This window comes from Cnephaeus nilssonii (assembly GCF_951640355.1).
Source record: "Cnephaeus nilssonii genome assembly, chromosome: 12".
Lineage (NCBI taxonomy): Eukaryota > Metazoa > Chordata > Mammalia > Chiroptera > Vespertilionidae > Cnephaeus > Cnephaeus nilssonii.
The window spans coordinates 13,831,099-13,846,889 of NC_137083.1; the positions used below are offsets into that span (position 1 = coordinate 13,831,099).

Genomic DNA, 15,791 nt, shown 5'->3' on the forward strand with positions numbered 1-15,791 from the left:
AGATTAAAGATTTCAGTTAGTAACTTTTACATATTTAGTTTTTAGAATACATTACCAAACTGTTGACTCTTTCAGTTAGCAGGGCAAGTAGTATTATCCTCACCTCATGGGTAAGAATTCAGGTTCTAGGAGAAATACCTACACCCATAACAAAGATAAATTACCCTTGTTGAAAAGGACAGGGAGCCCTGGCTGGTGTGGCTCAGTGATTAAAGTGTCGGCCCCAGCACCGAGGGGTCTCAGGTTCCATTCCTGATCCAGGACACATACTTGGGTTGCATGTTTGATCCCTAGCCCATGTGACGGCACATGCGGGAGGCAACCAATCAATGTGTCTCGCTCACATTGATATTTCTCTCTTCTTCTCCTCCTTCCTCCCTTCCATTCTCTCTCAAAATCAATGGAGAAAATATCCTCCTGGTGAGAATTAACAAAATGAGGAAAAATACAACACTGAACAGTTAATATAGGCCAGTGGTCGGCAAACCGCGGCTCGCGAGCCACATGCGGCTCTTTGGCCCCTTGAGGGTGGCTCTTCCACAAAATACCATGGCCTGGGCAAGTCTATTTTGAAGAAGTGGTGTTAGAAGAAGTTTAAGTTTAAAAAACTGTTGATATTTGGCTCTGTATACTAATGAGTTTGCCGACCACTGATATAGGCTTTTAGAAAAATAAGTATCAGAATACTAATGAGATACTGGGTAACAGAAAGCTTGATTGTAGAGAACACATTTTATATCAAGAACTATGCTAAATTCTCTATATCAGTGTTTCCCAACCTTTTTTTGGCCATTCCCCACCTAAGCATCTCTACAATCTTGATGCCCCCTGTGACATATAGTTCTTATTATTCAAAAAATGAACTCCTATTCACATGGAGGAAGCCTAAAAGGCCATTAACTTGGTCTAAACAAGTTTCCAAAGTACATGGCATCCATGAAAGAGGAAAATAAAAGAATGAAAGGACAGTTGAAGTACTGAGGAAGAAATCACCAAGAAATTATTTTAAAAAATAATAATATGAAGTGATATGAAAAAAAATAGCAAATAAAGTTTCAAAACATATACTACAGTACTGAAATGCATAAATATGTCACAATATATATATTGTGCATGAGGCCCCTAGAACCATAAGAAATACAAAAATTCACTGTTAATAACTCATTCTAGAATTGTTCCCCTTAAAAATCAAATTGCCCCCCTGTGGGGCATGTGCCCCAAGTTGGGAACCACTGCTCTATATTCATTATTTTATCTTCAGATGAATCCTGTAAGACAGTTACTACTGTTTTTCCTATTTTATAAGTGAGGAGACTGAAGCACAGAAGTCAGATAACCTGTCCAGGGACATACAAGTGCGTGGAGTGTTTAGGATTTGAGTGTTTGACTATCTGGCTCTAATAACCATGCTTTTAGCACCTGCTCCCAGGTTCCTAGGCGGTATGGGGGTCATTCTAGCTTCCCTTTCTGAGATGTTACAGATGGAAGCTATAAAAATGTTAGACTGACTGTGAAATGGTTATGAATTCACCACCACTGTTTACAGAGGACCTTGCAAGGGTAAAGCAACCTTCAAATATTTACTCCCCACTCAGCTGTCTAAGTACAGAAAATGTTCTGTAGTGTAATGTGCTTTTAATATGGGTCAGAAGTTTCCTGAGAAAAGCCGAGGAGCATTTCCATAAACTTGAACACGCTTTCTAAGAAGGAGTGGCCTGCTCGTTAAGCTAGAGGTGGCTGTGCCTTGCTCTGGCTCTGGCATACTTGAGCAGCTCTTTACTGTTCCCCGTCCTGAGGGCAAGATGGAACTGGGCGCATCCCCACGGGCACACCCAGATGAACGGGGCACAGGGGCAACTGAACTCAACTCGCAAGCAGGCCTCATGCTGTAGCTCCAGTCCTTTCTCCTCACTCAGCAGACTGGAATGCCGGTGAATGAGGCGGCTTTGTATATAGGGAAATCCTAGGTCTACTGTAAGTTCTGAAAAGGAAAGTGTTTTAAAAAGTGGGGTCTTAATATTTATTCCAGGTTACTTCCAGCCTTATGTCACACTGGTCCCTGAACACAAATGTCATGCTTCTGGAGTTGAGAATCACTGTAGCATGCCTTGTCTATCAGCACATTTTTTATGTTGGTGTGAACATGCACATTTGGGAGTAGGAATTTCTCTGGGAAAATTGGGTCATTAGGAAGCTATGGGTCTGTCTGTTCCACATTGTAAGTCTTAACTATAAACAGATAAAATTACTGAACCACTGCAAATCTCTTCTGGAGAGAGAGGACATGCATTTTTTTCTACAGTAGAGCTATAAGCCAACTGCTAAGCTATGGCAGAACGTTTTCGGCCAAATTTTGGAAAGCCAGACTTAGAATAAAGGTTATCCAGACTTGGAATAAAGCATAGTCAGAAAAAAAAAGGTGCCTGGAGACATTGCCCTCTTTCAGTTGACACTGCCCTTCCTGTGGTTTCATGCATCTGATCCTGTCATAACTCCTGCTCTAACCCGTGATCCCCATTCATCCGGCCCCGCCCCACACCCACGAGTTCCCTCAGGCCCATAGGATGCTGTGCTCTCTCCTCAGCTTCTTTCTTGTCCAGTCAAATTCTACCCACCCCTCAAGGGGGAGCCCAAGTCCTACTTTCACTGCAAAACTTCCATGATGTCTCCAGTCCAGGTCTGTCTGTCTTTTAGTAACTTGCTGTTTGTATCAAAATCTTTTTCCATTTTTCTGTCATTCTTAGTCCTGTCCATTCAGCTGTTACCTTTTACTTTCTATCCATTCTGCTGAAATGCCCTCTAATGTCTGCTCGGTTCACTAATCGAGGTTGACCACTCACGAGCCAAAAGCCCGTCCCCTGGGCCTTCTACTGACCTTTGTGACACTAGTACATCAGACTAAACTCTACCCATTACAGGACAGTCGGCACTGGTGCCGTTTGTAAAAGAGCTGCAGAGGATTGCTAAAAGCAGACTCACGCCACGCTCAGACACATATAAAGAAGAATGTAGCTGCTTCGGTTTTCTCCGAGCAGTCTGTCTGCTCCCCAATAAGCCTGCATCCTGATGGACAGCCAGACCGAAGGAAAAGAAGCCCGTATTGTTAATCTGCTCAGTAAAGTCATCCTGCTCAAGTGCATTTAAAGGTCCCTGTAGTTAGCTGTTAGCATACGGTGGTGAAAAGGCTGCCTCTCCGCGCCCTCCCCGGCTCCTCAGTGGGCGTACGGTGAGTGGCGTGGGCCCCGGACCCCGAGAGGAGGCTCTCGTGTCAGGGTGGAGGGTGGGCCCTCTCCCCTCCTCGCTGGTGCTGCCTCGTGGGTGGGCAGCCAGCTCCCTAGTGAGCCCCAAGTGACCCTGGGGTGCTCTGCTGCCCCTGCCATCGAGCCTGAGGCTGGTGTCAGTGGGTCTTTCTGTCCCAGATTGCCCCGTGCCTGGGGTCCTGCCTGGCTGGTCTGCCCTCTGGGTGCCCCCTGACATTGCTCCTGCTCCTGAGCGGGAGCTTCCACAGACCTCGCATCCAGCCGCTCGGCCTCTGCCGAGACAGCCCCTCTCATTGCCTCCCAACCTGGCTTTGCCTGATTCTAGCTGCGTGTTAAGAAATCCTTCCCGTTCATTGTTGTTACTGCGCTGGAGCAGTGCACTTAATGGACGCGTGTGCTAGCGTTCAGACCCCTCACTAACCGACTCTAGGGGGCGATGCTCAGCCCAGTGGGTTGAGGCGGATTTCTGGCATTCACGATTCCATGCTCGAGACAGAGAAGCAGAAGGGCATTGAGGCAGAGGGAGCAGTGTGGGCAGGAGGCTGGGAAGACGGGTGGCATGTTGAGGCAGTGCAAGGTGCGTGGTGTGGCAGGGGCAGGGGGCTCACCCAGCAGAGCTCAGCTTTAAGAGGCGGGGAAGCAAGGCTCAGATTGATTTCAGGGTCTGCAAATCCACAGGGAAGCCACGCATTACCTTTACATTGACCAAAGAGAATGACTTAACTATATATAGGTCCTGCTGGAAGAAATAAACTAATTTGTTATTTGAATTCACAGTAACATTTTTGTCTTGTATCTGCTTAATCGACATGCCGAGTTTCTGGTCTGTGATCTCTTTCTATGTTCAAGGAGTTCCCCTACTTGACAAATGGAGAGCAGCTGACTTCGTCGTTTTGCCCAAGCTGCCCTGGCAGTGACAACTATGTTTTCAGAAACAGAAAACAGACCAATACCAGTCATGCATATAAGCACAAAAATCTTTCTCAACAAATATTAGTAAATAGAATCCAGCAATGTGTAAAGATGATCACACATCATGAAAAAGGGGACTTTATCCCAAAAATACAAGGATGGTTCAGCATTCAAAAATCAATGCAATTCACTGTTTTCACAGTCTAAGAATAAAACTTATATGATAAACTCCGTAAATGCAGATAACGCTTTTGAGAAAAATCAAAATTCATTCATGATCAAAATATTCTCAGATAGCTAGGAATATAAGGCAACTTCCTCAACCTGATAAAATCTATCATTTACATGATGCTTAATGAGAAAGAATTGTCTTTCCCTATTAAGATTGGGAACAAGACTAATACATCTCTTCTTATCACTTCCTTCCAGTACTGGCCAGTGCAATAAGCAAGAAAAAGAAGTAAAAGGTATACAGATGAGAAGAAAAAACTAAAGCTGTCTATCTTTGCAGATAACACAATTATACACATAGACAATCCCCTAGAGTCTACAAAAAACTTACCAGAATTAATAAGTGGATTTAGCACAGTCACAGGATACAATACAAGGTCAATGTGCAAAACTCAATTATATGTCTGTGTATTAGGACAAAAAACCACTATGGATTACTTAGGTGTAAATGTAAGAAAGTGTGTGCAAAAGATGCCTGCGAAGCATTTCAAAAGCCCAATGAAATAAGATAAAGAAGTGGAGGATTCATCCACGTTCATAGATTGGAGGACTCAATATTATTAGGATGCTCATTCTTCCCAAACTGACCTATCTTTCCAATGGCAGCTGCCTCCTGGTCATTGGCCTCACTGTAAATAATAAAACCTACATTTGGAAACATTGACCTCTAAGCAGGGAGTGTCCCAGAGCTCATTCTTCAGACTTTTTCTCTCTCATCTGGATGTGCCCTCACCCAGTCTTGTATTTGATATCAACTCCACAATGATGACCTCCAAATTTATGTTCCTGTGTCCCCTTAGCACCCTCTATACACTGGCACCTCCCACTGTCCTGTCACCTCTGCTCCCTTCATCCTCCTTATCTTCCCTAACTGTTCCATGTCCACCTGACAGGTAGAAACAACATGAGAAATCCATCAGCATCCTTCATGTAGGAAATGGTGCTGGATTAACCCTTCCTAATGGAGGAGATCAACCTCGAGTGGGCTATTTGTACATCTCAAACCTATCCTTTGTAGTTTTGACTTTCCTAATTAGATCTTCATTTTATGGTCTTTGGACAGGAGGAAATACGCACGAGTAAACAAACATTTTTTTTTTTTTAGTGTTTCGCAAAAATGTTTTTCATGATGGAATTTGGCATAAGTTTTATGTTGGGATCAAAGGTGAAGAAAATGTCCATTTATCACTTGAAATTGTTTATATAAAAATGACTCTGAAGTCAGCTGACGTTAATCTTTGCTATTACTCATCACCCCTTCTCCCAAGAAAAGGCTAAATCCTCCCAAATTTCCATTGTTTACATGCAAGGCTTATTGCAGGTGTGATAACAGATCGCTTATCTTCGTCAGAGTGCGTCAGTGTTTAAGAGTAGTACAGGAATTTTAATAAAAATTGAACTTTTAGGCCCGGTTGTGCTAGCTTTTGAATTGCAGCTGTTTAAATATCCAGGGTTGATGCTAAAATCCTCAATGTAAAATATACAAAGAAGATACCAGTAATAACTAATTTTATTCAGTTTTAGATGAATGTGTAACTATATACCCTGGACTCTAATGAAACCTGTCACATTCACAATTTACTACTGATTGAGAACTTCCCTTTAGAAGCATAACTAGTAGCCTGATGCTATGAAGAAGTATCTTCCCTTAAGAAGGTTTAAGAGGTGTTTATATTCATCATATTGAACACCTCAAGAAAAAATCCAATTCTCATTTTTTACCACCCCAGTTTTTCCTTTTGTCCTAGCATTTGCTTTATTAAGTAAAGCAGGCCTGTCCAGAATGTAGGTGTTATGGGAGGGCACAGCTGGACAGTACTTGAGTGCTGGGTCTGACGCCCTTCTCACCCGCTTGGGGTCAGTAGGTATTGGATGTGGTAGAGATCGAGTCTGTGCTCCTTGAGGAGTGTTCTCTTGAGGACTTGCTGGCAATGATTTCTTAGAAAGAAAGTGCTCATATCTGGCCCAGGAAATGTTTCTGAAAGAAAAAGTCCCAGAATACCTTTCCTTGCCTGACAGTCAGCAGGTGTGAAATGGATTCTGGGTTGTCCCAGGAGAATGTGAATTGCGCCACTTCCTTCTCAGCTTGGTGCAGGAGCCCTCCTCCTGCTCAAGACTCGTTCTCCTCCCCGGCTTCCTCGCTCTCTCTCTTTGTTGGCTCTTATCCTTCAGTAACCAAATGGTTCTCTCAATCATAATAACAAGAAATCAAACCCACCTTTGGTTTTATGCCTTCTAGCTACTTCTTCATCCATCTCCTTTGCTTTGTAGCCAAAGTTCATGGCTCTCAGCCTAAAACCCAGATTCTTTAGCAATAACAGATGGAGCCTGACTGGGCTGGCCTTGGCTTTACCGCTTGCCATTTCCCCACTTGCATGTCCGGGTCACCCTGCCGCAGTTCCGGGGCCATCCTTATCTATCAGAAACTCACCATGGATGTCACTTCTCCCAAGACACCTCTGACAATCACAGATCGGGCTAAGTGGCTCTCACTTGTGGTGCAGAGTATCCTAAAGATAGATTTTGCTAAATCTACTGCATATTATGATTTTTTCCCACATATTTGTGTGCTGTATATCTCCTGTTTGTCCTGGGATCATGTTCGAAAGATTCCTATCTTGGTTCTAACAGGGTCGGTGTCCTGGAATTTCATTAGCCCCTAGCAGGAGTAGTCTGAAGTCCATCCTAAAAATCATGTTTCTCTCAAGTTCCTTCAAACCAAACAGACCAGGACAGGTCAACATCGGCCTGGCTGTGGGGGGTTTCAGTGGGAAGTAGTGGACAGGCCTGTCTGACATCCTCTTTTCTATAAGAATTCCGATTGGAAGACAGGTGTGTTACCCACCCTCATCAGTCCCAATCCAGAATATCTCTGTTTAACCCACGGGTTAATGTGTAGTATGTCTATAAGGCACACTCAGAAACAAATGAAAGACCCTGAGATGGCAATAGGAGCATTTTACATCAAAGCTGACTGAGGCCACATTTCATATTGTTAGACGTGTCTGTCACGTGCAGCACCAGCAGCATCGCCATGCCCAGCAGTGCTGGCTCAGCAGGCCTGGAAGGTCATGAGTGACAGCTCAGCGGGATTGGCATGTGCCAGTTATGCACAGTCTCTATCTCCTGAACAACTTGACTCCGAATGTTTGTCTATTTTGTGGTTGTTGGGATGCATTTAACACTTTTTTTTTTTTCTGTAGGAACAATGTTATATATGTTGTGGTAGCCCTTGGCAGCCCACATATGCTATTCAATATTGAGACATAGACCGACAGAACTAGTGAATTTTAAAAATTAGATCACATACAAAGGTAAAGTGATAATAATATTTCTCTAAGAAAATGCTTCCAACCTTCCACCGTGGAATACCAGGAAATCAAACCCACCTTGAATTTTGAGGCACAAATGTTTTGATTAAAGAATGTTCTAGCTCATGGATAGAATTACAGTAAGTTTTCTTTGTGAAAACTTCATTGGAATAATAATCTCAAACCCATTATACTAATTTTCATGAAGACCTTTTCACAAAGAGAATTCTGGGAACCTCTGCAGGGAAGCCAGTTAAGTCCAAGTTGCTGGAGATGCTGCTGGGACTGGCTGTATGAAACTATTGCCCAGATCACGGTTCCTGTGTGCTGTCTCCTAATGCTCTTTATTGGAACTCAACCACGTTGAGCTGAGAGTTTGTGTTGAAAGACATTCTTGGGTGGGGAACTTCTGCTTCTTTTCTTTTACATTATGAATTGCATAAATGATTGTCAAACAGTTGCCTAGGTAGGGTACTGACATTAAGTCTGTGCTAATTATTTCCTAGAAAAAGATCAGGTGGTGGGGGTGGTAATTATGCTGCTCTTATTTAATATATTTTCAAAGTTACCAGATCTTTGGTATTAGGTATAAGAAAGTCAATCTTACTGGATTTTAGTGACAAAAAGGTCATTAAAAAGGAAGACCTGCTGCAGGGAGATAGGAGAATGTATGAATAACTGGAGGGAATAGTTCTTGAGTATAAGCAGGGTCCTTCAGTTGACTTGATTAGTAACTAGTTAATATATTGTACAGCAATACTCCTGTGATGGTAGTTCATAGCAGAGCATTCCTTGAAGTTTAAGGTACTCAGTAAATATGCAGGGTGGGGCAAAAGTAGGTCTACAGTTTTTCATGTGGACAATAATGCAATGAATAATAATCCAAGGACAAATTCTGTGTTTCATGTACCCGCAGCTGTAAACCTACGTTGGCCCCACCCTGTCTTCAACAAATAGGTATTGAATGTCTCTCACACCAGTTTGTGTTCTAAGTGTTGGGAATGCAACAATGAGCAAAACAGACAGAAATCTCTGCTCCCACAGAGCCTACAATCTAGTAGGGGAGGATAGAATTTCATAAATGAACAGATCTATGTTGGCTAAAGGTGGAAACCATTATGAAGAAAAATAAAGTGGGAAATGAGGGCTGTGGATATGGATCAGGGAAGGCTTCTCTGGGAAGCTGTCAGAGACTTGAAGGATGTCAGGAGAGGAGCAATGTGGCTATCTGAGGTATGTGGGTATCTGAGGAAGGTATTCCAGGTTGAGAGGACAGCCGGTGCAGAGGCTCAAGGCAGAAGCATCAAAAACAAAGCAAGTGTGGCTGGGGGAGATAAGAGAGGGAGGGATGAGAAAACCACCAGGAGGCCAGATCCCAAGGGCTTCGTAAAGACTTTGATTTTATGCAGAAGGAGATGGAGAGTCATTTGAGGATTCTGAGCAAAGGAGGGGCATGATCTCACTTGCATATTAATAAGTCCACCCTGGCCCCTGGGTCCAAGTTAGAGATTCTGTGGCTGGACCACAGTGGTAGCAGAGGTGGTAAGAAGTGGTCAAATAAGAGATACACTGGAAGCCAGTAGGATCCCGGATGGATGCAATGTGGATTGTGGGTGGGTGGCTGTGCTTGGGGGGAAGGGAGAGAAAATCAAGGCTGACTAGCAACTGGGAGGATGGACTTGCTATTAGTTAAGGTCAGGGAAGACTGTGGGGAGGGGAGGATTTTTGTTTGTTTTTTGGTGGGAGCTGGGTAGAATGATAATATATCCAGTTTGATAGTTAGGGGGATCAGGGCAGAGGACCACAGGCTTTTGCCACTCCTGTGTCCTCTCAACTACCCTTAGATATTAACCTCTCCAACTTATAAAGACGTCAGCCCGTAGCACTAGGACTTGGGTTCCGGCTTGGGCTGTTGTTAAGCAGAGACATTGAGAAGCAACCACGAACATGCATAAGGGGTGTGTCCACTGGGTGGGAGCTTCCTGCTGGCACCGACCCTCAGCGATGGGTCTTTCTTCCTGGGGTCACTCCTCTTCTGTCTTAAAGTCAACTTGTCGTTGCCGGTACCTGTGGCCTCCAGCCCGGGTTTCTGTGCTTCCCTTCCCTAGCCACACTCGGAACTTCTCTCTTCCTCTTTTGTCCACTGAGCAATGCATGGGAAATATGCAAGAATTGCAATTGATTCTTTGCTTTTCTCTCCCATGCCCCACCTGTTCCATTATCTATTTTGATCTGATATATGACAACGTTGTCTTCACGGGACTGCACTGATGTGTATTTACATACATAAAATAATCAGAATTCACCTACATTTTATGAAAATACATTTGCTGAGGAAAGACGGTCTGGTATTTCCGGGCATTTTGGCATCGAGCCCAGGTGGGAAGACAAGTGGTTGAGGGTTAGCCTTCTCTCTTCCTTTCCCCTTTTCAAACTTCTACTGTTTGCTCATTCCCACCAGTTCTGCTCCCAAGACTCTCCTTCCCAGCTGGTGAGACGCAGGTGCCTGCTCGTGCCCGGGGCAGGGGCCACATTAGCAGGAAAGAAAGGGTGTTTCTGAATTCTCGAGCTCTCAGCAGGCCGTTTGGAGTCTGGAGAACAGCAGATCGAGATCTGGGTCTTAGAAAGGTAATCCTTGTGTCTGCAGGAGATTGAGCACCAGGGGAGAAGCCAGAGACAAAGAAGTTGATCGGGTGGTTAAAATAATTTGTGCAGGAGAAGGAGCAGGCCTCAGCTGTCAGTGAGGCTTGACCGTGACCGTGAGGGACTGAAGGAAAGCAGAGCCCGAGGAAGGGAAGTGGGAGAGTCTGGTGTCTGGCCAGGCGGGAGGAAGGGGATGGCCACAGGGCGACCATGGGGCTGAGCTGTGAGGGGCGCGGGCAGGAGGAAGAGGAGTTCCGTGTAAGTTATGCTGAGTTCCAAGAGCCTAAAGATTCCCCACGTGGGTGAACATTCCTGGAATTGCCACCGAGAGCCACATTGAAGGCAGATGGAAAAACAAGGGGAGCTGGAGGCCGGAGGAAGGTTTCGGAGGTCCGGGCAAAAACTGTGCTGATCGAGGTGATAAACGTGGGACGTGGGCTGCGGGCAGCTCTCCGGAGAGCATCACCCGGCTTTCCTCGGGCGCATTTCCTTTAGAAATGCGTGAGCCGAGGCATGTTTTGTGCTGGAAGAAGGATGACAGATAGTTTTGCTTCTGAACAGGGACTAAATTATTTGCCACTGAACCAGCAACTGCTCAGCCATCACTCATGAAATAGTCACGATCAGTCACAAACACAAGGGCTTCCCTTGGAATTCTGAGTTTCTCTCAGAAGTTGGTTGAAATGGCATTCATGACAGAATCTGTGGTGCAAAATACCTCATCCCATCCACTAACCCAGGTGTCTGCAGGGTCTGAGAAGCAGGGGACAGCGTGACCAGCCGCGCCTCTCTGTGGACCCAGACGGAGCATCGAAGCCCTTGGGATGTGCCCTGGTGTCTCGGTGCGTTTGGTGCTTCATTTCCTGACAGATCTGTCAGTCACCTCAACTTAATCATATAAATTTGGTTTGGCGGCTGAGGTTATAAAAGCTTGCAAATCTCTCCTTAGTATAACTTCATGTATAGGAAAACCTTTTTAAGACCTTTTTTTTTTTTTTTAATGCTTTTATTTATTTCAGAGAGAGAGGAAGGAAGAGGGAGAGATAGAAACATCAGTGATGAGAGAGAATCATTGATCAGCTGCCTCCTGCATGCCCCCTACTGGAGATCGAGCCCAAAATCCAGGCATGTGCCCTGACTGGGAATTGAACTGTGACCTCCTGGTTTCTGGATCGACTCTCAACCACTGAGCCATATAGCCTGGGCAGGGAAACCTTGTGAATAGATAATTTTAATAATAAAGCTCATTGTTTGAAATATTCATCATCAATGTAACTTGCTTTTGGGGGGAATACGGTAAATTATCATGCTCAGTTTCCACTGTTTTTATTGGGTAGGTCATGAAATAATGTTTCAAACACTTTGCTGCATAAGTAATTAAGCTATCGGACAACACCCGCACTGTTTCATACCTGCATCATGCAGTTCTTATAAAGGGAGTAGTTTGTAGCTCACTGCTCTGAAAGGGTATGGCTTGTTTTCTATAAAAAGGTTTAATAACATGTACAGAACAGGAAGCCAATGTCAGAATCGATCTGACCAGCGTTTCTTTTCTTAAAGAGCTTCTTAGCTCCCCTGTGAGCTGGGAGCCGCCCTCCTGCCCCTCTGGCTAGCACCCCAGCCGGCCCACTGTCATTGGCACGATTGAAATCAATCACCGGACTGCCATCCTGATAATGCCGCTCCGCAGGGCAGTTACCACATCCCTCTAGTTCCACAGGGGAGAAGGGATTGCTTGTGGAAATGGACCCGGGAGACAATTTATATATTCAATGGCATTAGTTAATTTTTTTTCTTTGACCAAACCAAGAAAAAGAATGCAGCTCTATAAGATTTGTTTTAAAAAGTAGATCATTTTGTACGTTAGTACATGCATTTGTGCAGTGAACATTTTTTTCATGAATTACATTAGAAAGGTGATTTTCCTAAACAAACTGATCTTATACTGTGTAATATATGTCTCTGTAGTGATTCAACATATGCATACACTTTTTTTTTTTTTTTGGCTTCTCAACTGGGCTGTCTCTCTTAAAAAAGAACAAAGGGGTTCTTCTACTATTGTTTTCCACATAAATCCTATCATAGTGTTAGGTCTATAATAGACCATTTCAGAATACATCTGTTTTGGCTGGGACTCAGATGTAGTGGAAAATTCATGATTCACATTTTCAAAATCTGGATTTCATTTAGTCTAGAGGGAATGTTAGTGCTTAACCAGCACATATTCACAGCCACTTATGCTTTGTGTATGCCCGTATCTGTAAATCCAGTGTGCCGGGATTGTGTTGTGAAATCATTTGGAGAACAGCACTCCATCTTCAGGATTTAGCTGGTGTTTTGTGAAGAGGTTCTTGCTGACTGAATTTGAAGGGACATTTGGGCTGCAACAGAACTGAGTTCCCACGGCACCACTGACACCGTGTTATCTGCTTGGGGACTTTCACTAATGCATTAAACAAGAATCATTAGACAGTTGTGTATTAAACAGTGGGAATGCCATCTTATTCCCCATAACTTGGTAGATACATTTGAGCAACCAGAGCTGAAGGGTAATTCGCTCTTTGTTTTTCAAAGGTCTCATCGGAAAATCGAAGACTCGGAAGAAAGCAGTGATGAAATTCTTGCGCGTCTAACGTCTGCGGTAAGGCCACGCACGTTCCCTTCCGAGGGGTGCGGAAATAGTGAATCCAGGGTTTTGGAAGGGGGGCATTTGGCAGTGATGTAGGGACACCTGCCCTGTGGCTGCTCATCATTGTTGGAGGCCCCAGTCAAGGCGAAAGGAGGCCCCGGCATGGACTCGCTCTACTTGGTGCAGCCTGTCCAGCAAGACCATAGATATTCCTGGTGGAAAATTCCTGGCACCTCCGTGGAGGCATAAAATCTGATTTTTTAAATAAAGCATGACAATCTAGGGGAAGTTGTGACCTGCTGCATGAAGAAAAGACTGTGTTTCATTAGGAAAAAAAAATAATTACCACAGTCAAAAAAGGCCAGATTATTGGTTTTTAATGTACTAGAATGGAACGTTTTCATTGTGTTTTTTAAGGCCAAGAATCAGAATTGGTAATTGCTTTGTTGGTTGAAGAAAATTAAAACACTAACTAGTGTGTACATAGAAGGTTTATGCCCACCTTCATAGAAAAAGCTAGCGTGGTCACTGGCCATGGGGCTGCAGGTTTGAAGGGCTCTAGCAATCCTCCGCACAGAATCTTCATCCACTGGCCTGGCTTTCTAGCCTTACCAAAGCTTCTTTAATTCTGCTTTAACTTTATTATTGGAATTTATTATTGGAATTGCTGAAAATCATGCTGGATTAGGTTATGTATGTGGTTGAAACTGATCTTGTACAGTTTTACACACCATGTTGGTGTCTGAGCATAGCTTGAAAGTTAGAAGTAGCCTTTCCTACTCTTCTTAAACATAGCTTAGAAAAGTAATTTTTGACTAAATACAGTGATCGGTGGTGTAAAGCTTCACGTGAAATGGAATTTTGACAGCATATTAAGAAAAACTATTTAGCATGACCTTTGCAGCTTACTTTTATTTATTTATATATGTTTTATTTTATTTTTTTATCACCATTTATTCCTTCTATGCCCTATGCCACCACCCCATCCCTCCCCCTACCATTTATCTTTTATATTGAAGTATAATTGACACACATCATTATATTCATTTCAACATAATGATTCAATATTTGTATATATTGTGAAATGTTCACCACAATAAGTCCAGACATCTGTCACCATACATAGTTACAGATTTTTTTTTTCTTGTGATGTGAACTTTTAAGATTTATTCTCTTAGCAAGTTTCAACTATGCAATATGGTATTATCCACTAAAGTTACCATGCTGTACAGTACATCCCCATGACTTATTTATTTTATAACTGGAAAGTTGTACCTTTGAATCCCTTCACCCATTTTGCCCACCCCTGCTTCTGGAGATATAGATATAGATATATAGATATATAGATATATAGATATATAGATATATAGATATATAGATATATAGATATATAGAAGCCTAAGCAACCGTTACGACTGAACAACCAGAACAACTGGTCAACCAGTCGCTATGACATGCATTGGCCACCAGGGCGCAGACACTCAACACGGGAGCTGTCCCCTGCTGGACAGTGTGCCAACCTCCCCATCAGGACTGGGCCAGTCGGCCCCGATAGGCCCTGATCACCGGTCAGGCCTATGGACCCTACTCGTGCATTAATTTCATGCACCAGGCCTCTAGTATAGATATAAAATCAAAAAAATTGTCTTTATCCATTTATCTGTTGATGTACACTTCGGTTGTTTACATATCTTGTAAATAATGTTGCAGTGAACATGGGGATGCAGATATCTTTTCTAGTTAGTGTTTTACTTTTCTTCGGATAAATTACCTAGGTGTGGAATTGATGAATCACATAGTAGTTCTATTTTTCATTTCTTGAGGAGCTTCCATTCTGTTTTCCATAGTGGTTGCACCAATTTACATCCCCACCAGCAGTGCCCAAGGGTTCCCTTTTCTCCCCATCCTTGCCAAGACATGTATTATTTCGTGTCTTTTTGATAATAGACATTCTAACAAGATGTGCGATGATATTTCATTGTGCTTTTGATTTGCATTTCTCTGACGACGAATGATGTTGAGCATCTTCTTGCAAACCCATGGGCCATTCCGTATGTCATCTTTGATAGAGCTCTAGCAATCCTTCACACAAAATCTTTATCCAATGGCTTCGTTTTCTAGAAACCTTTTCTAGCAGTTTAAAGTATGGACCAAAGGAGAGTGCCTCATGTGTGCACAATCATTAAAATGGCACCCACCACAGCACTAGGAAATAGGTGGGATATCTGTTTCATAGATATGAAAGCTTGTGACGTTAAATAATTTGCCCAAGATCACCCATCTAGAATGGAACAGAGCCAGGGTCTAAACGCAGACTTTTCTACTTCCCAGTCATGTTCTCCCCAGCAATACCATTCACTGTACTGTATTTTACAGTCATCTCTTTTTATTCAAACTTGGGAGTTCTGTAGGTGGCTGTCTTTTAAAAAAAAAATCCGCATTCTTTAAACCCCAATCGTTTATTTCTTAGTCCCAGTTTAGGTTCATAAAAAAAAAAAAAAACTTCCTGAAACTCTACCCTGGAAGAAAACACAAGTGAGTTTTCATAGTAAAGGAACATGAGGAGATAGTGCATGTTTAGAAATACCAGTGAAAATGTCTTTATAATTGAGCCAGATTTACAGTTGTTGAATTTATTCAAACATGACCAATATAAATGGTCCGATCATGTTTCTGGTGGTTTTCAGCAAAGAGCCACCCTCCCAAGTGCCTGACGTCCGCAAACCTAAACAATAAAACTCTGTAAGAAGTTTTCAGCTCACGGGAAAATGACAGATGTAATAGAATCCTTCCATGATAGGAAGT

The 15,791-nt window shown here is 43.2% G+C and overlaps 1 protein-coding gene across 5 annotated transcripts in view; it reads left to right on the forward strand.

Annotated features, from left to right (window-relative positions):
- RAPGEF5 (Rap guanine nucleotide exchange factor 5) overlaps nt 1-15,791 on the forward strand; it is a 199,450-nt gene that overhangs the window by 50,429 nt on the left and 133,230 nt on the right. For 4 of the 5 annotated variants that reach the window (XM_079786281.1, XM_079786283.1, XM_079786284.1 and 1 more), the window contains exon 6: nt 12,932-12,998. In XM_079786281.1, the coding sequence (XP_079642407.1) occupies nt 12,932-12,998 (67 nt within the window). Of the gene's footprint in view, nt 1-11,180; nt 11,200-12,931; nt 12,999-15,791 lie in introns of those variants that run through there. The other variant, XM_079786285.1, reaches the window with a different exon arrangement.